Genomic DNA, 25919 nt, shown 5'->3' with positions numbered 1-25919 from the left:
TAAGTTTACAATGAGTAATACACGTCTGGATGTCATCTTGAATGGGATTCAAAACAGAGTTGTTCTGTAATTAAAATCAGCTGTGTTAGGAGGAACGCGCAGCTATGGGAATCACACAGGTGAACGAAATCTAGATTAATTTCTATTCATGAAAGCTGATCTATGTCATTAGGCAGCAGAAGTAATTAAGATTGTCACTTCACAGTCATCTGGGGACCCCCCACCCAAAAAAATCCTGTGGGGTCCCAACCCACAGGTTGATAACCAGTGAGCTAGAGCGTGGGAGCGAAAGAGAGTAGAGAGAGAGAGAGAGAGAGAGAGAGAGAGAGAGAGAGAGAGAGAGAGAGAGGAGGGGGTGTATTTTCCCCTCCTCACAGAGAACCAAATTCGTTCATTCAGGCCCACTCTTTGCACTCCCTCACTCACACGGACACGCTCAGCAGCATCTTTCTCTCCTCACTGACTGACTGACTGTTCTTTCTTTACTTCCACGCTACCAACCAACGCGCACCTCTCTTAATTCCTCGTGGGACGTGGTGCGTGTAGCTGCACGCTCCACTGCTCCCCTGATTGGAGTCCAAACGGTGGAGTGGGTTTAATTAAAGCGGCGGGTGAAGGTAACTTTGACACAGGAGGGACGCTGAAGAAAAACAGCTGTTAGCACCTGGAGGCTGCGATAAACAAAGTCACCCTGGCTGGGGCTGAGACTGAGGCTGAGGCTGAGCCGCAGACGGACGGAAGGACGGGCTAAGATAAGGGTGAAGGAGGCGTGGGAGGAAGAATCCTCTTCAGGTGAACTCTGTTCACTTGCACGGTGGATTACAAAGTGAACAGCAGGACTCGGAACTGACCGCTTCCCCTTTGTTTATTCAACTTCACGGGATTGTGTCGAGAAGAACCATGAATATTCCGCCCCCCGACCGCAGGAAAAACATGAGAGCACTGGCTTTGGAGATTGGAATCCGAGTTCTGCTTTTCGGAGTTTTCGTGTGAGTATTATATCGAGTTGCATTGTGTTTTGATTGAACAGAACCTGGACATTATATTTCCTGTTTGGTATATACATGAGCGCGTTCTGTTTTGTGGATAAAGTTGTCATCGTGATTAAGATCGTGCAGCTCTGTAGTCTACAGCAGGGGGTTTTCAACAGGGGGCCCGGGACCCCTAGGGGGTCCTCAGAGCTACTATAGGGGGTCCTCCAAATCTTTGTGTGATAGGATTTTTTTTTAGCATCCCCATTCTGAGGGGAACATTAGCCGAAAATAGCAGATCTACAAGCTCACACTGCCTTGTGAGCTTGTAGATTGGCTATTTTTGGTGTAGGGGGGAAAAGGAGCAAATCAAGTACTAAGTATTGAAGTTTTAGGTGGTTAATGTCTGAAATAAAAAAAACTGAATTTACACATCACTGATGATAGTCAATGAAGCTATCTATGAAATCTATGAAAAAAGTTTAATCTGCAACACAATTGTAAACAATGTAGTGGGGGGTCCCTGCTTCATCTCTCTCTCTCAGCTAGGGGGTCCTTGGGCTGAAAAACGTTGAATACCCCTGCATGGTCTGACAGGTTCATTGATCGCTGTGTGGTGCTGAAAGAACAGCTCCCGCTCTCACCTCGCAGTTCAGAACCATGGACAGATCTTTATCTATACCCCGTGTTACAGAGCCGCTGGTCCCTCTTACTCTCTCTAACAGGTTGCATCGACAAATCATTATTTAATGTTAACGGGGAAAACCCCCATATAACAGCCGCACACCTGTTTTGAGAAGAGCAGCTGTTTGTGATATTGTGCGCGCGCTTGAGTGTGTGCTTGTCTGATGACAAAAAGAGAAACCGTGTGAAAATGTTCATCAGCGGGACCCGTGTGTTAAAACCCCCGTCAAAACACAACACTTATTCGGGAAGGTTCGGTTGCCACCATCGAGCATGAAATTGACTAAACACAAACTGTTCTAATGTGGCAATGAATTATTAATTGCTTGTGTGACCTGGAGTTATCAAATCTCGTTTGCATCATGATTACTTCAATTATTTTTCTGCTTGACGTGAACCGAAGAGCCCCAGGTCTTGTTCTCTAAAAATGACTCAATTGGCTGCAGTTTTGGTTATCGTCTTTAAGAAAAAAAGAAATGGCTTTTCTGATTTGGAGAGCGTGCAGCCAGCCTACATTTCTTATCATTAACATCTGTCCTTGGGCTAAGTGGCCAGCCTCCATAGGGCTGTCACTAGTAACAGATCACAGAGCCATGTAAAACGATCTGAAACGGCACATCCCACCGTGTTGTAGAGTGGACAAAGTCACTCTAGGGATTGTGATCATGAATGAATAAAATAATGAAATATGTCAGTGAAAATCTGTCATGATACCAAAGCATTCCTGATTTGTAATCCTGTGTGTGTGTGTGTGTGTGTGCGTGTGTGCATGCCTGTGCATGTGTGTGTGAGTATGCACGCACGCACGCAGGCAGGCACACACACAGGCAGGCACACACACACACACACACACACACACACACACACACACACACACACACACACACACACACACACACACACACACACACACACACACACACACACACACACACACACGCACGGGTATATATGTGCCTGCACACGCGTGTCATGTGTCTGTATGTTGCTGCATGTTTGAATTCCAGGCACCGTAGATAAAGCAATTTCTTCCAGTATCATTATATCAACTGACTGCAGCATTCTGCCATTGTGTGTGTTGCCTCCCCTGTCACAGGGCCTTGATCACTGTAATGAATTGAATTTAACCGTCCACCGGCCTGTAGCACACTGCACGCTAAACCTAATAAACTATTTGGGAGACTCATCGGCAGACTTAATCTTCTCTCTATTTACAGCAGGAGCCTGTCCCTGTTTTGAGAGCACTCCATTAAGTCATAGTAAATATGAGCATCACAAAGCCATCTTCAACTTGATTATGGATTGTGCGTGCAGCCTCTCATGCCTTCATATATACAGACACACAGCTGAATGTGCACGCACACACACAAGCACAGCACTCACATTGAGTGTGCATGTTTTCCCCCTTGTGGGGTGCCAGTATCTTCAAAAAAACACATGCCTCTCAGATAGACTACAAATGCTGGGGAGATGGACTACAATGTCAACAGGCGCCCACAACACCCACATTTCAACTAATCTATCTATTATTTTCTGTATAAAAGCAATGATAGCGGCAGACATGCACATTACTGAAATTATGTTACATAGAGTAAACTTTAATATGAGTCAGTGACTTGGGAAACATGGACTGAAGCACTGTTATAGCTACTATAAAGCAAAGAGGGATTAAGGCTACAAACCCCAGACAAAAGTGAGACAATAATATTTCGACATGGCAGTGTGTGGCATAGTGGGATGTTGCCATAGGCTTTAGTTGAATAAAACTCCTTGAAGATGGCACTAATTACTGCATGGAAGAAGTGATCGTGTCCAGACGAGAGACAGTAGTAGCTTTCTGGCCTGGAGGGGTAGCAGTTCTTAGCTCCTGTCTCACCTTAGATCCCAGCACCAAGTCAACATAATTGGGGTTACAGTAGGTGATCCTTGTTACTGTTAGTAGAGCACACAGGGGGAAATGTTGTTTTTAGTTCTACAAAAAGAAAAGAAAAAATAAAACAAAACAAAAGACCTTCACATGGTATCTGTAAGGACATTTCTGATTCTGTGGGTTTTATCTTGGTAATAAAACTGCAGCATAATATTAATAATAATGATGATAATAACAACAGCTACTACTACTATAATCCTCATAGGGAAATTCAGTGTATGTTTGCAAATAAAAATGCCTGGCCTAAAAACCTTGCAACTCCCACGAGACTGTAATTTTTGCTGTGCTCTGCTAGTTTTATTGTCTACAGTCAGAATTCATTGGGAGAAATTAATAGTGGGAATGCTCATTTTGCTGCTCATATTCATTTGTAATTTGGACATGAAACAAGAAAATAGTGAAGGAATCTTTTTGTGAGAGCTGAGAGCTCAGAATGTGCATTGGAGATTGGAGAACTATCTTTAGTCGGAGAGCACAGATTGTTCAAAGGCATATGGGACACCTTATAATTGTACGCTTTGCTGGATCAAACATGGTTTTATCTATGATATCTTTTTGTTTATTTTAGGTATATTGTCATTGGACCTCGATGATTGACTGATCATCCACACCAATTGTTTTACTCTTCCGTGAAGAAAATTGTCTCCCTTCAGAGAACTGGCTCTGTTTGTATGGAACTAAATCAAAATGAGCAGTACTGAATTCTATGCATTATTCAGATCCATTTTCTGTCCGAGAGGACCGACAGAGGAATATCACGCCTTGTCTTTTTGCCCTTAAAATATGTACCTTGCTGTCGTCTGTCTTGTTCCAGCCCTAGGAGGTGTGCTGACCTTAACAATGGACCAAACAAGTGGCGATTGCTTAACTGTGCACTATCACCCCTCTGTGTCACGTGGTCATCACAGAATGGAAAGAACCCCGCAGGTCCCCATGCACCACCAGAGAGTAAAACAAAACTTCAATCTAAATGGAAATCGTTATTTGACATTTAACAAAGAATGAAACAAAAACTGGAAACGCAGAGCAAAAACAGGGCAGAGGGATCAAATAACTTTTCATCGGTTAGCTGATTATCATAGAAAGAGGATAATGAGATTGGTGCTATTTCACTTTGCGTGTAATCCACAGCAAAAACAAGCAAGGGCTGAGCCTTAGGCAAATACCAAGATGTTATGTATTCCTTTAGCAACTGTGAGACACTCCTTGTGTCCTCAAATAAGTCCACAGCACACTCAGTGTTGAAGCTGCCACCTTGACATTTCATGGCGTATGATGGATGGCTGTGTATTCCAATACGCACTGAAATCTCAGGCGTTTATTGGAAGGAGAAATGGAGAGAAAAATAACGTACAACAACTGAGGTGGATGAGAGATATACAGAGTCATACGGAATAAAGCACATCCATCCATGTTTTGAGATTTGACCAATTGAGATTGGATATTTACCGTAGCTGTAGCAGACAGAGAGGAACCCTTTGTACTAATCTGAGAACTCCACAACACGATACAGGCATCCACATGCTCATAGAGCAGACTTGTAAGACGAAGGTTGTCGTTTTACTGACAGAATTTAGATGGAATTTCTACAGTGATAGAAGCTCTAGCATGCAAGTCACGTCACCACCTCCAGTACTGGTATAATATATATCCCTAATTGAGTTTGACACAATTAGAGTAGTCTATTGTGGCTAGAAACACAAGAGATTTTGATGGAGACACTTGTTAAATTTCAACAAGCTGGCATGTAAACAAAGGAGTCTACACAGGAAGGACCCCACACACGCACGCACGCACGCACGCACGCACGCACGCACGCACGCACGCACGCACGCACGCACGCACGCACGCACACACACACACACACACACACACACACACACACACACACACACACACACACACACACACACACACACACACACACACACACACACACACACACACACACAGTATCCATTCCTCTCAGAAGAGGTCTTATGAACAGCATAGCTGAAAGCCTTAGAAAGGCTCCAAAAGCCTTTGGAGACGTTCCGACTGAGGCAACAGAGTGTCAGGCCTTAGAGTTTTAAATAATAACACAGGGATTGTTAAGCTCAAGCTTTGAGGACAGGTCTCTTGTGCTTTTATTTATTTCGGGTTGAAAATATTTAATTTGGAAGGTTAATGTTTGCCTGCAGAATGTTACAGCCGTCAAGGGAGTTTGTTAGGCTGTCTCCATACATCAAGGTTGACTTTTAAGGAAAGAAAAGGCTGTGGTTCTTTGTCGATGAATACTGCAAGTGTAAAACACAGAAAATACCGTAAACCCTTAATTAATCCCCTTTGTCTCAATTAATGTCGCCATTAAAACATCACAGAGAAACATTGTGCCGAACACAATATTTGAGTTATTCCAAACTTGCCTAAAATAGCACATCCCGTTAAACAGTAACTACATACAGTTCTGTTGAAATTCAAAACTGATGGCTAGCCAGTGTGCTGACCACTTACAGTAATTGCAATGTTCCAGGGTAAAAATTTGCGCTCAAGCGCCCGTTTTGAATTAATCTATGTTCACTGCCCTATTCAAATGAAAACCAGACGTATCATCAATAAAACCACACCTCCCTTGTAAAAGTGCAGTTCATTCCCAGTTCAGTCTGTCTCCTGTCTTCTTGGATTTGCTGCCACGGATTGCTGGTGGCAAACACTAAGAGATGTTACACGTCTCTAGCTGTTGTAATCGGCTCATTTGGCAGCTGTGTGGCAGTGATGCTCTCTCTCTCTCTCTCTCTCTCTCCCCCCCTCTCCCTCTCCCTCTTTTCATCTGTAATTCTTCAGTTTGACAGCCTACGATTCAGGGAGTGAATCACACGTCATCCAATGATTCCCTGACCCTCATTATCTTAGAGAGAGAAAAGTTTGAGTGACTGACTTGTTGTTGAAAAGACGGCCAGAAATGAATTCAGAAAGGCTGTTGATGCAAACTGACCAGAAATGTTTTTTTTGGGGGGATAGGAGTTGTAATGTTTTACTATACTGTAGCTTAGCTACACTACAGACCTCATAGTAGAGACTGCAGATGGAACATTTGTTGCAGTACTAATTGGCTTTTGTAAGCTGGCATGGCCTCAAGGTAGCTACAGTAGCTGACAGCTAACATGTCAAAAACGCAAGGTTGGGAAGCGATGCTGATAGTAGCTTGAGAAGAGTTGCCAGTTTCAATAAAGCCACGCCAATTATCATTGTTTTCTGTTTGGAACTGGAGCAATGTGTAGAAGTGTGTGACTTGTCTGATGCACAGATACACATACTATAGAATAAAACACAGAGAGACACAGCAAAAGCCTATTGTGTGTATGAGAAAGTGCTAGTAAGATAGAGGAGGAATGTGCAGTACTATATCAGAAATAAGATGAAATATAAATGTACGGAAATAATTCAAATACAGAGAAACGGGAAAGGTCGATAGAGATGTTTGTATGGGTGGGACATGGCAGGGATGGTGTCAACGTGTGATATCAATATTTGAATGGAGGGCGGAGAAGAGAGATAGGTGGATAGAATACAACAGACAGAAAGAGAGAGAGAAACACAACAGAGAGAGGGGGGTGAGAAAGAGAGGGAGAGAGACCACGGATCGGCAAGTCTGCAGATCGCTGTGAGAGTGATGAGGGTAATTAATTGTAAAGGGACGATAGCAGGCAGGCATCACAGGGCGAGCAGGAAGAGATCTGGGTTTCTCTGCACTAAACAGCCCTGACGTTCAACATCCACACTTGTCCTATCAGCACACTACAGTGCATCTATCTCCCCATGGCCTCACTGCCATCTCTGCAAGCCATCTCTCTTTGTACCCTGATATGCCCCTGGAGCATTCACATGCTCTCTATGTGTCATTTTCCTTGTGTCCTCTCGATCCTGGTTTTAAGATGAAAAAAAAATAACATTTGTAACTCCATTAGTGTAATAAACGCAGTCTGCAGCCTGGCTTAAGCTCCAAAAATCATATTTATTGGAATAAACACCCAGGTGATGTTTCGAGCCTGGGAGCTCGGAAGAGCTACCAGTATGCGGTCTATATTCCTTTTTGATGTCTGTTTATGCCCAGCACATGGCATTTTAATCTTTGGATGCGCATGCCTTATTTATTTTTTTACTTACATTTTTATCCCACGATTTTGTAACCCATTTTTTCACCCAGTGCCAATTGCCTATGTAATCCTGGGCGCTACTCTCCCTCTGCCAACCTAGGGAGAGCCCAGAACTGACCAGGGGGAGGCAGTATAGAGACCAGGATTACTGCATGTTTTTTTGTGAGGGTACCTACCCTAGGGGACACGGGGAGAACATGTGCATGCCTTATTAACTTGTTTGTTTAACTCCAAGAGTGTAGTGCAAATGTGTACAAATGTAACCAAATGGCATTTGGTTACATTTGTACACTCTCTGATTTAAATGAACAGTCAGGATTTTACAGTTTGGTTTAGCTGTAGGCTGTATAAGCACAGAGCCACCCGGGTGGTGCTCCGGCACAGCAGGCAATACCTGTAAGCAGTTCTGATTGCTGTTGGGCTTTGAGGCAGCAATCCGCCTAACCTGCTTGAGCAGAGATAATGCTCAGGGGCCACGGCTTGCCATTCAGCAAAAGGGTTAAGAAAGCCAGAGTTCTTAAACTGCTTAAGTGCCACTGGACGTCTAAGACGTCCGTTTTAACATAAGCCTTGAGTGCCACTGGACGTCTAAGACGTCAAAAAAATCAGAACCCAAGATATGATGATTCACTCTTTGTTTAACTTCTTACTGAAAAAGGCTGTATCTCGGCTCCTAAGCACTTTTTTTTTACAATGAATTTTGGCTGTGGCACTCAGAGCCAAACTGCCATAAATAAGCATCATTTTGTTTTGACATTTGGCTGCTTTAGTTCATTTTCTTTAATTTAACAATCGCCGGTGTGCACCAATAAATATGTGGTAAATGGTGCATTTATAGTGCTTTTATCCAAAGCGCTTTACATAGATTGTGCATTAGATTCACCCATTCACACACACATTCACGGCGGAGGAAACCATGCAAGGCACCAACCTGCTCATCGGGAGCAATTAGGGGTTCAGCGTCTTGCTCAAGGACACTTCGACACCAACTCTGGGGGAGCCCGGGACCGAACAGGGAACCTCACGGTTCCCATCCGGCCACTCTACCCCTGAGCCACTGCCGGCCCTTATGTGGTGTCGTTTACAGTCTGTTGAGGACTGTCTCCACGTACACATTCACAAAGTTGCTACTGTGCTGTTATCTTCTCCTATGAATTCCCCTGCTTCCTAATCAACTTGTGTTGTACATTTATCAGCAGCGCAGATGTATTTGCACAGTCATTGCTTTGGACTAATTACACCATGTCTAAGCTGCTGTAAATGTTTTATGGCAAGCAGCCTGCAGATAGTAATGAGCCTTTTTTTTGTGATCAAAATCATGAATCTTTCCACCCAAACTTCATAATGTGAGGAATGCCTTACCCCCTGATGTCGATGTAGGCTATTTGGATATCATTAATGAGCTTTAATGAATAGAAAATCAACATCATCATATTTGGAACAGTTGCACTCTTTCCCCTCACCATCCTCTGTTCCCATTCCCCTCCCATGGCTCGCATTACACAGTGAAATTGAGAAATTTAATCAGATGCTGTTTATGGGGGTTCACTTAATCAAATTACAGTCACTGGGGGAACTTGTGTGGTACTGTATCATCACATCAAACAATGCACTCACAGTCAAGAGGATTTGCATCAATGAAGGTTATCTTCAACTAGATTATCATAATGTTGCATGGAGTTTGACTTACAGATGAAGAAAAATAAACCCTAAAACAATATTATAGCAACTCATATCTAATAATCCTGTTTTAGGATTCGTTTTACCTCTCAGGAGTCTTACATAACTAGCGGACTGAAATGAAAAATATGATAATTTTAATGAAGAACAACAGGCATAATGGTGTATTGCACAACTTTGAAATAAATGGTACCTCAGGCTACAGTAGTTAACAAAAGTCTTGGAAGACTATAATAACTTTACGATAATAACTATTTTATATTTATATTTATATATAAAATATGTTTTCATAGTTTTGGTGTTGATTATCCCCATATGGTTTTGCTTGTTAACTTTGTTCCCAAAATAGATATAGGGCATTTTAGAGTGGAACTCCACTACACTACAGTACACAGTACAAATATAGAACTGTAGCTACTCGCTATGCGACGATGAGTAATTCTTCTATAAGACAGATCAAGTGTGGAGCCAGAAATATGGGTCTTTGAATGGTGGCTTGTGTTCAGTAGCAGGCAGGACAGACTGTGGAGAGAAACCCGGCAGACAAAGTGTGGTGGTGACAGAAGCTGCCAAGTTGCAGCACTCGGGTAGATCGCTCCACCAATTTACTCGTCTTTGTGTCACGCCCATTCTATTCTTGCACTTCCAATTCTCTCCCTCTCTGCTTTCCCCTTTCTCTCTCACTGACCCCCACACACACACACACACACCTTCCTCCGGTGCATCCCCTTGAACCGATTCCATTTTAGTCACTGCTACCCTCCACTCCTGTGGAGACAAATGAGGAAAAGAGGAGATGATGAGGGTAACCGTCCTCACTTTGTTCTGTCTTGGGCCCAAATGTATTGCTAATGTTACAAGCTGTCGCAAGTTAACTATATTCAAGGGTTGTGTGTGTGTGTGTGTGTGTGTGTGTGTGTGTGTGTGTGTGTGTGTGTGTGTGTGTGTGTGTGTGTGTGTGTGTGTGTGTGTGTGTGTCTGTGTGTGGAAGGATGCATGTCTATTTGCGCGCGTGTGTGTGTGCGCGCGTGCGTGCGTGTGAATATGTGTGTCCATCCAATGGCTGGAAATTGACAGTGTGTCCAGGCATTGGGGGTTTGCTGTCAAATAAAAAACTTTGTGTGTGTGTGTGTGTGTGTGTGTGTGTGTGTGTGTGTGTGTGTGTGTGTGTGTGTGTGTGTGTGTGTGTGTGTGTGTGTGTGTGTGTGTGTGTGTGTGTGTCCTGTGTGTGTGTGTGTGTGTGTGTGTGTGTGTGTGTGTGTGTGTGTGTGTGTGTGTGTGTGTCCTGTGTGTGTGTGTGTGTGTGTGTGTGTGTGTGTGTGTGTGTGTGTGTGTGTGTGTGTGTGTGTGTGTGTGTGTGTGTGTGTGTGTGTCCTGTGTGTGTGTGTGTGTGTGTGTGTGTGTGTGTGTGTGTGTGTGTGTGTGTGTGTGTGTGTGTGTGTCGAGAGAGAGAGAGAGAGAGAGAGAGAGAGAGAGACCCCCTAGAGATGGCCATGTTGTTCCCAGGCCCTGGGGTCTTGCTGTCAAACCAAACTACTTTAGGATTCACCTCTGCAGGCAGTATGTGCAGACTGATAGGAGAGTCTTCCAACACTTTAACCACCAAGGACAGATTAGGGAAAGGATTTAGGAAAGGTAATTAAAGTAGTTAGAGAGGAGTATCCCTGTGATCATTGCCTAAATAACATCATTATGTACACGTTTAGTTTACTTTTTGCATACGTACTGTACTGTATGCATGTAGTGAATGGATTCAGTGTGTGCGTGCATGCGTGCGCATAAAAACTGCCTGCCTCCAAGAACACATCACACACTCCCTCGCTGTAGACATAACTGTAAATGTCAGCAGATAAAATTGTCTATGCCTGAGAGAGCTTGTCTTTTTATCATGTGCTTCAGAAATTCAGCGAGGAGCGGTATGATAGCCCTGACGATTTAACCTCGGATGACCTATAACTCTCAGAGTTATACTGTTCTTCCAGCCTCATAGTGTATGGTTTTACCAGACATCATGGGGTGATTTAAATTGAAGGGATAACTTTATACTTTCTTTGTAACAATTAATAATGTATAATGTATAATAATGTAAGTAAGTAGCTTATGCTGTTTCATATTTAGAGTTGTAGCCAGAAAATAGTACTGCAAGTGTGATGTGTGTAACAACAGGGTTGCCCAAAAGGTACATCGCGATCTAGCAGTAGATCACAAAGGCTATGCAGGTAGACCACATGACATGCCCCTAATATATATATATATATATATATATATATATATATATATATATTTATAAATAAAAATCACAAAACTCCTCTTTTTGGTATCTGCCACTTGAATTAAGGTGACTTGATTGATTGAAATCAAGAAGGGCCTGTCGGCTCCCTTCACGACTTCTATAGTAGTCAAACCCCCAATGCAATGCTTTGTTTTCAAGAGTGTTGTGAGCAAACACCAGTAGCATTAGTTATATTAAAATTGAACCCAAAATCTTAACATTTTTTTTTACAAAAGATCTGTGCAGGGAGAGTATGAGAGCAAGTGTCTATTGTTGTTCTGTTTTTTGTTTGTATCTGTATAACTGTTTGTTGTTTCTGATTCTAAAACTGATTCTGATTCTGTTGTTGTTTTTTATATTGTATATTTTATTTGAATTCATACCAAATTATCTGTCATTGTCTTTTCTTGTTTTGTATTTTATAGTTGCTTATACTCTGATGTGTTAAATTCCAATAAAAAAAGTATAAAAATGTTTTACCCAAAAACCTACCACTTCCATACAGAATGAGAGGAAGACAATTTTTCCTCCCACTATTTCCCATTCCAAGGGTGTTTGTCTTATATGTAATCCAACGCCCCCTCAGGTAAACATTTTTTGGGTGGGTAGACCTTGTTCAGCTGGTCATTTTACAAGTAGTTCTCAGGTCAAAAAAGTGTGGGCACCCCTGAAGGTGAGCTCCAAGTCATGCACTGATTACCCAGCATGCTCAGCAAATAAGCAACTATAGGAACTATTGCACATTTGCAAGGCCTGCTGGGAAATCACCTGAACACGGCAGCCTGGCTGTGAGTTAGCCGTGTCTCCTGCTGTTCCCCCCCACTGCGCTTCTGTGATTCCCCAATACCTCATATGTCTCTTGGTCGTGTCTGGCTAGTTTCCGACCACTGCATTTCCCCTGCTTGTTGCAAAGACAGCCCCCTGACCTTTTTGGAAAGTGTCCCGAGGCTCTGAATACCGATATTAGCACCATATTCAGCCAAATCTCCCCATTATGTGGGTTTCTTCTATAATGCGCCCATTTCAATTGGCCAGTGTTAAAGGTTAATTATACAACGAGAAAGAAATTGATCCTGCATTTTTTTCCTGCCGCCCCTGCCGGGGGATTTGAGTGACAAGGAGAGGATGACATTTCTCTCTTTTTCTTCTCTTTTACCCGAAGCGGGAGAGGAAATCTCCAGGGGTGCCAGCACTAGGCAAGTGTCACTCAGCGTCTGCACTGTTACCCCCCTCTTCGCCCCCTGCTTGTGACAGGGCTGGTGCTGAGCATTCATGACACGTATACCTAAGGCTCTGACTGCGAGAGAGAGAGAGAGAGAGAGAGAGAGAGAGAGAGAGAGAGAGAGAGAGAGAGAGAGAGAGAGAGAGAGAGAGAGAGAGAGAGAGAGAGAGAGAGAGAGAGAGAGAGAGAGAGAGAGAGAGAGGTGACAATTTTAACGGAGAGGTGACAAATTTAAGAAACACCTGAATAAATGAGTGAAGACATTATGAATGCATATGCCATACAGGTGGACTGCATGAGACAATTAAGCAATTAAGACCCTCTGTATAAAAATGCTGAGCAGGTCCAGACCATGATTTTGGATCAGAATGGAAATGGAAAAAAGAATGTTTAAGTGAATATGAAAGAGGGTTTCTTAGGGGCAGGGATGGCAGGAGCTTCATTTACAAAGACTGCTAAAACTGGCTAACAGTGACTAAGGTTACCGCTGCAATTCAATCAATGCGAAAGACATCAGTAAGCAGGGTCAGAAAAGGACACATTCCATAACCGTGACGCTCATGCATTTGTCGATTTGTGTGATATGTAATGACAGAAGAGCAACTGTTCCTCAGGTGCATGAGAATGTCAATGCAGGACATTATCAGACTGTGTCAGCAAGAACAGTCTGTCGACAAGACAGACAGACAGACAGACAGACAGACAGACAGACAGACAGACAGACAGACAGACAGACACACACCTTTATTGAGCCCGAGGGGAAATTTAGGTGTTATATTTAAAGTCTGGCCTGGCCAGACGTTAAGTCTGACTGGGTTAATAATATGTAGGAATTAGTTAATCATATATATGTATAAATATAGGCATACTGTAAGTATCATGTACAAACTATCAGACATTATGTACAGACTACAACGGGCTGTTATAGTACTGTCGCAGTGCATAAACCCCTCATTTCAAAGACATAATCCACATTTGAGAGTTCAGTGGTGCAAAAACCATAAGCAGTGCTCCACAGAAATGCAGCAAAAAGTGATATGGTCAGATGAGTCAACCATATTCGGCACAAGTGGGCGAATGCATACAGTATGTGGACTACACTAAAGGAACTGTACAGGCCTGAATGCTTGACTCCTTAGTCCTTCAGTGAGTGGGAGGCATTTTCCTGGCATTGGGTCCACTTGTACCCTTAGCGGGAAGGGTCACTGAAAATCAATACAAAGTTAGTTTGTAGTGATCACCCTTATCACTCACTTTTAACACTATATCCTGATGGGAGCACTGTAGTCTCTTCCAAAATGAAAAAGCCCCCCATCCACAGGGCATGCCAGATTTGTCAAGTACAGTACCTGAGTGCAACTGTTCCAATGTCCTTTTGTGTACCATGTTGACGAGGACGGATCATAAGCGATTCACACCCTATCGGTACGCAAATTGGCAACATTGTCTTGTTCACAATCACGTCTGCATTTTGTCAGATCATCCTGAACACTGAAAATACGATGCCATGGGTTACAGTGACTTCAAGAGGTCCTGTTCAAGCGCCGATATGTTTTTCTTTATTTATACTGGTGAAATCCCATTGAGATACAAGATCTCTTTGACGAGGGAGTCCTGCAGGTGGTGTAAAGTAACTAAGTACATGCATGTACTCAAGTACTGTACTTAAGTACAATTTTGAGGTATTATGTATATATACTTTTATTCTACTCCACTACATCTCAGAGGCAAATATTGTACTTTTACTCAACTACAATTATTTGACATACATTAACCACTATATACATTTCGGCCATTTGAAAATAGCCGCTCTACAAGCTCACAATGCGTCGCGTTGCGACACATGTAGATCTGCTATTTTCAAAAGATTTTTATACATTTGAAAACTTGTGAAATGGGACATTCTGCATAATGAGTACTTTCTACTTTTGGTACTTTAACTAAAACATTTTACCAATACTTTTGTACTTTTACTCAAGTACATTTTGAATTACAGATTTTTACTTGCAACAGAGTATTTCTACATTGCATTATTGCTACTTTTACTTAAGTACAAAATGTGAGTACTTTTCCCACCACTGTATATTTGCATATACAGTGAGATGAGGTATCATTCTGCATTTAACCCATCCTAAGCACCAGGAGCAGTGGGTGCTACGGGGGCAGCACCTCAGGGAGCAGTTAGCGGTGTCTTGCTCAGTGACACTTCGACACGCAGACCGTTTGCTCAGCTATGGCTCTGCCCCTTGAGATGTTACAGTATACCATTACTGTTGTTAGCCCACAACTCATTAGGACCTACATTTACCACATCTATTTCTTACCCTACTTTCAAAAGGGAGCTAAATGCTAATAGTAGACTGGAATGTAACAGGGAGTCTACAATATCCTCTGCTCACTTTATTTTAGTTTTATTTTGTCTAATCCTGTTTGAGGTCCATCATTTAGTGTTAATGTTTTTAAAACAAATCTGATGTTTTAGTGAACATTTATAAATAAATAAAATGTTGCTATTGTTTTGGGTTGTTTTATAAATAAGCATTTATAAATGGCATATTTGTCCACTCCCATGTTATATATCCCTTTAACTCTTTGACTGCCAGAGTATTTTCATAAAGTACTCCCCCAGTGCCAGCAATTTTCGTGTTTCTATTTTTATATTTTGTAATTTTTCATGAAAATATATTATCAGAGTGCTTTTTTTAAAGACAGAGCACAAATCCGCCACTAGAGAGCAGCACATGACAGCTTGATCAGCTCGTTGAGCCACTCGCACCTCACACACACAGTCAAAGAGTGAAATACATCAAAACGGATGTGACGTGGTCTCAGATTGTCCGATCGGCCAAAATTACGATGTGATACACGACGGCGATGACTGATCGTCACCCAGACCATAGATTATAGAAGAGAACCTGTCCGTTCGTTTGTTATACCGTGTGAAAAAAACGTGTGTTTACCTATTCTGGAAAAAAATCAAAAACCGGAAACGGAACCCAGGTCATGAAACCGGATGCAGATGTGGGTGAAGTAAGTCGAACTCGAAAATAACATTGAATATTAAGCAGCATAGCGCAATAAAAATAGATAAATATATATACATATTTAGAGAGAGCGAGCACACATTCTCATGCAGTCGCATGCACGCACGTACGTCCCCCGCGCACACACACACACACACACACACACACACACACACACACACACACACACACACACACACACACACACACACACACACACACACACACACACACACACACACACACACACACACACACACACACACACACACACACACAGGCGTCAGGACAGAGAGAAATGCAGAAATGCCAGGTCAGAATATTGATTTCATTTCATTTGGTTGATGAATTCTGAGTGTTTGCCACTACACCGGAAGATTAACGATTTGATCATACAAAGCCAGTATCAGACTTTCTTGGCTGTCTGCTTTCAGCTCAACCAATCAATTGCATTAATTAACCAGGCTTGGTAATGACTGTGTTGTTTCCTCAGTCTTTTGGTATATTTGAGAAGGGATCCTTAATGAACTTTCTCTTGAGCATCCTGTTTGACCTGGCTAAAAGCCAATGTTTCCCACTTCACTTAGTTCTCATGGGTTTGACTTTAAAGGACCATGCCAGAGATCTGTTTTAAATACGGTGGATGCTGTTATGTTATCCAGATATATGTTGGTTACTTGTTCACATGTGGCCCTGCACGAGTACAGGGTCATCTTTGCGGGTACGCCCACTTTTCAATAGAGCTTTTTACAAGAGCAACACTTCAATGGCCGACTGGGCAACAGTGTGAACACAGCATGAAGAAGACACTTATCGATATGTCGATCAATCACCCCCTGTAATAAACGTGGTAAATGGTAAATGGACTGCATTTATATAGCACTTTTCTCACCAAAAGCGCTTTACAATGTATTTCACATTCAGCCATTCACACATGCAGAATTAATGCAGCAGAATTAATGAGTTCTACAACGTCTCATTTTGGTCTATTTGTAGTGCCCAGGTAAAAAAAAACCTGTTCTTATACTGTGTGGTATGTTTGATTTTCGAGGAAGCCGTTGGATTCAGTTCATGGCTTAAAAATGGCTTGAGATAGGTAATTTTTTTTGATCAAAGCTAACTTACTGCTGCATTTCCCCAACTATTTTGAAGTGCAAATTGATTTGCGAAATGTAGCCGAAGATATTCAGTAGGGGAACGATTGTTTTGCTATTGCAATTCAAACGTCCACTTATAGAGGGTGCAATGTTTAGCTAACATTTGGTATACAAATAATTGAACTACTGTGAGAACTGCCATGCGTCTTATCTTCAAAGGCATAACATTACTCCAGCTACCAGCAGCAGTTATGGTATACCTACACCTCAAACCCCTGCTGAGCCTCACTTTCAGACTTGATACCTGCTGTCCCCCAGGATTTCTGCTCCATCTGTCTGTATTTTCCCTAAACCAGCGGTCTCATAACTCTGGGCACCTTGTGTTGATGGTGTTTCTGTCCTGGGTGAGGCCCGTGGGAAACAGCTGGTCGCTGCTTCTATAATCTTTCAGAGGGAAACTTGTACTTCAAAGCACACCTCTCCCCTCTATACTCTTCAACACCTCTCCCCTCTATACTCTTCACCACCAACACCCTGCAGATAAACACAATCAATTGTCAAGGCAGCAGAACCATCCTCTGGGCAACGTGTTCGATAAGAAGTTAGGAATAAAACAGCGTAATTAAATAAAGGCATATATCCTAAGTCTGCTCCACCACTGTGGCCACGTTGAATCAAAATGGCCATGTCGATGCCTTATTAGATCAAGGACACTCAGGTGTCCTTGATTGAATCCAGCCATGATAAATGTACACGATTTAGCTCCGCAGCAGAACGCTGGCTTGTTTGTTTTGTTTTTTTACCGTGCACTGATAGAAATGATAGCATAAGTTGCAGGGAAACGTTCTGTGTGCTCTACTCTTTCATGACATCAATGTTAAGTGTGTTGGTTTTATACACGTGCAATGCCTGCTGTGACACCTGGCCATCAATCATGGAAATGTTCCTTTTCCGATTTGTACGAAATTTAAATAATTTTGACAGCACATTACACGGACCCACAAGCTCCTGACAGCCTCCTGATGGTGACAAAATGCCATCAAAATGCATTAATATATACAGCATCAGACTGGAATTAATAAATCAACTCCATGAGATTAGTTTCTCGGGGGAACTTCTATAGTTTTTTCTGTAGACAGGACAGTGAAGACAGACATAAAGGCAAAGCTTTGGCTGAGCAGCTGGTATGCCAGCTGCTCAGCAGTGGACAGGAGAGCCCTCCAGGGGTCCTTGTACTGCCCAGAAGATCATTGAGTGCTCACTGTCCTTCTCTATTAGACAAGGGGTCCTTGTGGGGGTACCAGGGGGTACCCCGCAAAATGAGTTAATATAGCGTCACAATCATTTTAACCACTTTAAACCATAGTTTGGCTATTCAAAAATAGCAGATCTACAAGCTCAAAGCGCTATGAGCTTGTAACAACGTGGGTCGGAGTTCTGAGGGGTCAGTCAGCGTGGCGTCTGGTCCAAAAGGGGTAAAGCTTAGCCGTAGTCCGTGGGTCCGATCCAAATCCAAACACAGGTAATCCGTCCTAACAGGCTGAAGTATACAGAAGGGTTAAGCAGGGGTCAATCCAGATACAGGCAGGGGTCAAAACAGGCAGAGAATACACAAATAAAGGGTTTAGAGCGAGCTAGACTAGAGTAACTCTGGTCTGATCAGCAGGCAGAGAACAGTGGCAAGAGTGAGGCTTTAAACAACCTTGGCTACTCAGTGGAAACAGGTGTGGAAGTGGGCACAGGTGTGTGAGTGTGTGTTATGTGTGAATGCACTGTCAGCACTGCTACTCAATTCCGTTGTGTTATGATGACTTATGATGACAATAAATAAATTCAGATTTTGATTCTGCCCATTTAACATATTAGCTGGTGAAGTGAAGGCATGACGACGTGGTCGCCACCAGAGTTCCCAACACTGACCATCCCTTCTCTTACTTCATAACCAAGTTATATGAACAAAAACATTTCTAAACTCCATTTAGAGACATGCATAGAAGTGTGTGTGTGTGTGTGTGTGTGTGTGTGTGTGTGTGTGTGTGTGTGTGTGTGTGTGTGTGTGTGTGCTGTGTGTGCTGTGTGTGTGTGTGTGTGTGTGTGTGTGTGTGTGTGTGTGTGTGTGTGTGTGTGTCTCTGTCTGTCCATGTGTGTACATGTCAAACATCCAGTCCAATGCTGTCTGGATGTGTGTCACACTATAGAGATATAGCACTCTGTCAGGAATCAAATTAAGTGACAATAGTTTCCATCATGTCGCCTTCTCACATTCACACTCTTCCTCTCTCTTATCTCTTTAACTGCAGCTGCCAGCTCCCATCTCACCTCTCTATGTACTGTACCTTCCTTGCAACAATTCTCCCATTTCTGTGACCCTCTAGCATCTAGGCCTAATATGTTTTTTTTATGACAGAAAATGTCATAAAACGAATGAAGACATCCGGAATCACAAGGATGTTAACCTTGGTGGATCGTATAAAAGGATAAAATTCCATCATAGCCTCTACATGGTCTCTTTATAATCTTACCTTAGTATCCTACTATCCTGGTTGTTGTGTTCCACCACTGATGCCTTGGAGAGCCGAGTTCGCAAATTGGATTTGATGGTCTTTAAGAGGCCAAATGGGGAGTTACCGGCAGCAAATGAACCGAGATTCACTGAAGAAAGGAGGAGAAGTGGGAATTTCCCTCAGGACTAAGCACGGCCTCTGCCCCTCTTAGCCTGTAAATCTCATACATGCCGACTTCTGACTTACTCCCTGTCCTAAGACGGAACCATGGGTGTAATGAGTTGGGTGAGTGGCACTCGGGACCCATCATGCTCTGAATGGAAGGCAGTATAATATGTGAAGTAGTTTCCCACAGGGGAAAAAAATTATTCTACCACCCCAGAGCTGGACGCTTCCCTTCCGCTCACTGCAACACGCGAGCACGCACGCACGCAGACACACACATGCACGCAGACACACACACACACGCGCAGACACACACACACACACACACACACACACACACACACACACACACACACACACACACACACACACACACACACACACACACACACACACACACACACACAACTGGGTCTTCCGAATCTTAGCCAATCCCCCTGCTGTGCCCCATATGCTCAGATATGGCAATCAAGTGTGTTGTGTTGCGTGGGTAGTACACAGTCAGAAAACAACACCGTACGACTACAGTGATACCCTGGATTGATGAAGATAAATAAAAGCTGTCTTTATTATGACTTGAAAACAGCCTGACGTTTCCTTATAGAGCTGTGTGTTCCGTGCTCAGCAAACAAAAACATGTTTGGTGAGCCAGAGCCTGAGTCTACAGGTTTTTATATTTTGTTGTATGATGGTGTTGCTTGCCAAAATTAGCGTTTGTCGCAGATGCTACGCGTTGTGAGCTTGTGCTATTTTCCGTGCAGAACAACAACAACAACACAAGTCACGACGTGCAACCAAGTAGGCCAGCATTATACACAGAGAAAGGACAAGCTCATTGTCGACTGAGAATGAGCTAGAATGACAGCTACAGTATGGCACCATGCCATTGGACATTATCGCCACCTGCTACTTACAGTACTTCCCCCAAGGTCACAGCCCTGACTACTAAAGTGGACTCTGTAATGTAACGGCTGCTCCAGACACCTTCCTCACCTGCAGATAAATTCTGTGTGACTGTAGTTTAATAAGAGCAGTGGGAGCTGCCAGTAACCACCCCTGCTGGCAGGAGGCTGTGTAACACGATCAATACTGATGAAATTACTATCTGTGTTTGGCTATATAGCCATTGTGTTCATAAAAAAGTACAAACACACTGTACACACATGCATGCTCATAAGGACGTGTATGTGCATGCACATACACTGCACACTTGCTATCTCTCTCTGTGTTTCTCTGTCTCTCGCACGCACGCACGCACGCACGCACGCACACACACACACACACACACACACACACACACACACACACACACACACACACACACACACACACACACACACACACACACACACACACACACACACACAATGAAACCAAAGCGATTACTTTCAGACTTTTTGGGATAGGGAAAAGTTTACCTCACCTAGTGAATAATAGTTTAATCCAAACCAGCTGCTTATCTAATTAATCAAAGAGAAATTCAAGTCTTTTTTTTAAACTTTTTACAATGTAGCAAAACTTAAAACCTTTACTCCCAAGGCTGTATACTCTCCCGTCATGTGCTATACCGTACGACTCTATTGCCTGATTTCAATATATTAGCATTCCCCAAGCGTATTTCTTTTATTTTCCCTGACTTGTTTGTTCACAACACTACAACACTGATTGTCAGGGGAAGTAGCCATTTAGCAATCTACTGCCCTTGGTTCTGTGGTTACAAAGCCACTTGCCGCTTGGTTGCATCTTAAACAGTCTGTGGCTGGGATGGATGGCTAGGATCTTTGATAAGCCTGCATGCTAGCTTTGCTGACAACAATGTCCGTCATGGATGTCCTGAATGGAGGGAAGCTCACATCTACTGATGCGCTCGGCTGTCTGCAGGGCCCTCTGCATGGCTGTGGTCAGTACAGTTCCCACACCAGGCAGTGATGCAGCCAGTCTGGATGCTCTTGGTGGTTCCTCTGGAGACGGCCCGGTTTATTTAGTACTTAGTACAGTATGTGTTACTGTCGGGGAGAGCTGCAATCTCAACAGATAACTCACTTTTATGCCCATCCAATTTGTGTGCCTTACCGGGTTTGGCAAATCAATCTAGCAGACAGATAGGGTGCAGTGATGAGGAAAGCACCCACACAGGAGTGTTAATTTAACTCGGAGCATGTACAAATGGAACCAGATGGATCGTTAAAATTGGAGAGAAATTGGTGTGCACTTGCACATCCCCAATAGAGGGGAGCTGCAAAGTGATAAAAAAAAGTTTGTCCATCGGGACAGAAAAGGTCAGGCTTAGAGCTTTAACTCCAGCACTAGGGTAATGTAATCTATATCTATATGTTAAAGAACCATACCAGTGTCAACACGTCATTGTTTATTGATGACTTTGGTCACTACACATAGACCATTTTCTTGTTAACAGCTTTATTTTTAGATTTAGCGTTAGTCTCTGGTCATTAAAAACTACCAAACTGAAGAAAATATTCAAGGCACCAGCTCAGTGACCTTGTGGTAAGAGTATCCACCCTGGAGATTGGGAGGTCGGGGTTCAATTCCCCAGCTAGGTCATAACGAAGACTATAAGAAATGGGAACCAATGCCTCCCTGCTTGGCACTCAGCATCAAGGGTTGGATTGGGGTACAGAAAGTCCCTGAGACATACTGTACTAGTGTTATGTCCAGGGAGTGTACGTGTACGTCATGGTTGGGGGATGAGCTTGTACATCAAGCCACCTCACGCTACAGAAACAGGAACTAGGCTTGTGCCGTATGGTACACATGGCCCATAGCCCACAGTAGGGTGACTTATGACTAGTAAAGGAGCAGATGCAACTTGATTGGTCCACAGTGGCTTGGAATCCATGCACCAATCAGGGGCCATTGGTCGATGGGAGGTTCTTTGGATGATTGGTCCACAGTGATTAAAATCCATGAACCAATCAGGCTGATAGATGGGATGATTGCTGTACACCCACAGCCAATCATCTGTCGGGCCTTGCTGAATGTAGTTGCATTCCAGTAATATGCTCGGGGCATGCCTGCTGAGTCTCTCTGTTGATTTTCCATGATGCACTTTGGTGTCAGGAAGCAAATATCCTTACACCTCAATGTTGTTATTGTCTCCGCCAGGCCGAAAGCGTGGCCAAGACTATGTCCGTCCGTCCGTGTGTCCGTCTGTCTGTGAGGAGCTACTCTCCGGCACCGTTGACCCGATCACAGCAAAACTGTGCACACACACTCCCTGGATGCCAGAGCAGAACCCCTGCTTCGAATTTTTCAGATCGGCCTGTTGAAGCACCACCAGGAGGCCGATTATTTTTTTATATTACTCATACAAATTTTGTCCAAACATCACGCAAATCGGTAACATTATCTCTATAGTCAAGTGATCAAGACAGATCTGTCCAGTTTTTCATATTCCATCCTAATTGGTGAATTCCAAAATTGCTGGCCCAAAATAACCTACCTGACCTGGTGGAGACCTGTGCTCCGAGGAGCACCTTTTCTAGTTAACTATGGGAATGCATTGGGGGATTATGTGGTGGGCCTTTATGTGTAGTGTAATGTTATGGTGTTAATTTTGGTAATTTATGTTGATGTATTTTGGTATAACACCATGAGTGTGATGTCTATCTGTTATACCCTTTCTTGAATAGAAATGTGGCAGGGGTTTGTGCATTTTTCGCAACAAAACTCCCTGACACGTGTAGTATACTTTGTCTGTTTCATGTGGGGAAGAATGCATATCTAAGGAGATTGACAGCTTGTAAATCTACCCCCAGTGATGTGTTTCAGTCACTTATAGGAGCTATGTGTTATATCCTTCAGTTATAAAATGCAGTTATTCCCCACTGCGCTGATCCGGCATAATGTTCCCCACTATAATATAAACACCTACAGTAGCTTGTTCCTTACACTTTTCCTCGCAGTGGTCCTTCGCAGTGGTCCTTCCCACATCTCCCACACCTTCTGTTTCCCCCCCATACGGCAGCAACATGTCCATACCCCTGACATTTAAAACATCTAAGTGGTCAGTAGTGCACTCTCAAATGGCCTGACCCTATACACATAATCCAAGAACACTCTCTCCGGTAATACCTTCCCTTCAAATGTCATATGTACAGACTTTGTTTTCTCCCGTTAACCTTCTCTAAACTGAGTTAGCCTTCTCACTTGACACACACCAACAGCATCCAGAAATTTGTCTTCCGTCACTGTCAGAGGTACTCACTGATCATTCCACTATTCCTTTCTCTTTCATCGAGATGAAAACTCCCTAGCCACTCTCTAAAAGACATAATGTTAAATTCCTTATTGATCTGCTCTTTGTTCTTGCACGTGATTGTATCCACCCCGGTTCTTATTGATGACAATTTTAACAGGCATCCTAACTCTTTGCACTGACGATTCTTCTATGGGTCAAGAAGTACTGCTAATGTCTCAAAGCATCATGGGAAATTCCTAAAAACATGAATTACTCCTCAACGACTGAGATATCTCAATACTTTTTTCCCCAATGGGTTCCTTAAACTTTTCTCTTCAATATCAAACATTAATCTCAACCTCACAAAAGTCCATACTAAAGATAATAGACTTAATTGCCTTAATTGGCATTAATTTGCATATACTCGCTAAGACACTTAGGTAATCTCAGGATTCCAAACTTTATCACTCCTAAACAAACTGGCAGATACAGAATTCTTTCCTCTTTCTTACCTAATAATAAAATAATTTGGTCCAAACCGCAACCGTAAAGGCTAGTCACAAAAATCACGCTACGATAATTTTGGAACAAATTTGTATACAACCTTTAATAAGTCTAAGTTATGGTGTAATGGTAAATTGGGCATTGTATTCAGTCCCATTCCATTACGGCCTCGCTGTTAATAAGATGGTCCCGTCCGTTATAGCTTTGGCATGGTGAAATCCCACTTCCTGCATCTCTGGTCGCAGAGGCAAGTGTTTTAACTTCTCGGCTCACACTGCCCAAGGGAGAGATGGAGGGACTGTATGAAGCATGTTTGTAATTACCTTGCTTATTTCTAACCTATCATTTTATCAGATACGATTCAGGGTGCTGATAACGTTTAAAATGAATAATGCACCGCCTGGACGTCATCTTGAATGAGATTCAAAACGGGGCAGCTCTGTAATTACAATCAGCTGTTTGGAGGAACGTGAGCTATGGGAATCAAACTGGTGAATGAAATCAAGATTCATTTATATTCATAAGAGTCCATGTCATCACGCAGTATGTTTGCCTTTTTCAGGAAGTAATTAAGATTGACCTTATAGGCTAAAAAATACTTTTTTTCTATTGTTATGGTATGGTTATGGTAGGTATGTCCACGGATAGGCTCTAAAAGTGTGAAAAACGTATTTTTCATTTCACCAGGTCTTTAAGAATTAGCATTCAACAGTTGTGCACACTGTCAGTGCTGCTTGATTGTGGTACGCTGTTGAGATACTGCCACACTTCCATCGTTTCTTCATGCACCGACACGTACACTAACATATGCTAAGTTTCCATAGCGTTCTGATATCAGTTAATTTACAAACATCATTTCCGTTTCATGAAATGCATTCAAATTAAAAAAAATATGAATTTGTCCTGTGTGTATAAACTGTGGATACATGTTGGATTTTCTTGTCCAGAATATTTTACCATAGAAGGCACAATCCTTGCATTGCAATGATTTGATCTGGCTGTCATTGTCATTTAAACACTCAGAAACCATATACAGTTCAGTTCAGTTTTCACTCAGAGTAATCAGTGTGTGTTATGTTTCTGTGCATACCATTTTGCTCTATGGTGCATAATAGCACACGCTAGCCTCACCCCTCTGGGCAGTACTATGATTGTCCTATGAAGAGAAGCACCAATCGCAATCGCCATGGGCGGAGCGGTAGATGGCAGGAGTGGGGAAAAACCTGGCCCCTTGACAACCCCCTCACTTGACCCTGTACAAGCGATTTATCAAATCGCGATTTATTTATTTGTTAAAAAATAATAATCTGCCACATAAAAAAATAGCATAGGTTTGTCCAAGGAAGGCAAATTAAGGAAGGGACGTGCTGGACGCCAGGCATGCGCCATGACGCTCATGGGTAGCAAACTCGCACCAGTAGTTCGATGAAATGCATTGCAGTGAATGAGAGACGGCTGGACCAACTTCTGAACAAACACAATTTCTGAACGATTGCCACGTTTGTCATATAATCGGTTCAGGAATATAAAATA

General features: G+C 42.8%; 1 protein-coding gene across 1 annotated transcript in view; it reads left to right on the top strand.

The window, feature by feature from the left end:
* Window positions 1–900: 900 nt before the first annotated feature.
* plpp4 (phospholipid phosphatase 4) overlaps window positions 901–25919 on the top strand; it is a gene marked incomplete at both ends in the record, with an annotated part of 78416 nt that continues 53397 nt past the window's right edge. Inside the window, one exon of the mRNA XM_080449490.1 lies at window positions 901–989. Coding sequence (XP_080305616.1) covers window positions 901–989 — 89 coding nt within the window. The remainder of the gene's footprint in view (window positions 990–25919) is intronic.

The sequence above is a fragment of the Gymnoscopelus braueri genome, assembly GCF_963280865.1.
Source record: "Gymnoscopelus braueri genome assembly, chromosome: 14".
Classification (NCBI taxonomy): Eukaryota; Metazoa; Chordata; class Actinopteri; order Myctophiformes; family Myctophidae; genus Gymnoscopelus; species Gymnoscopelus braueri.
Note: the sequence above shows the minus strand (reverse complement) of the source record. Positions and strands in the feature narration are given on the sequence as shown.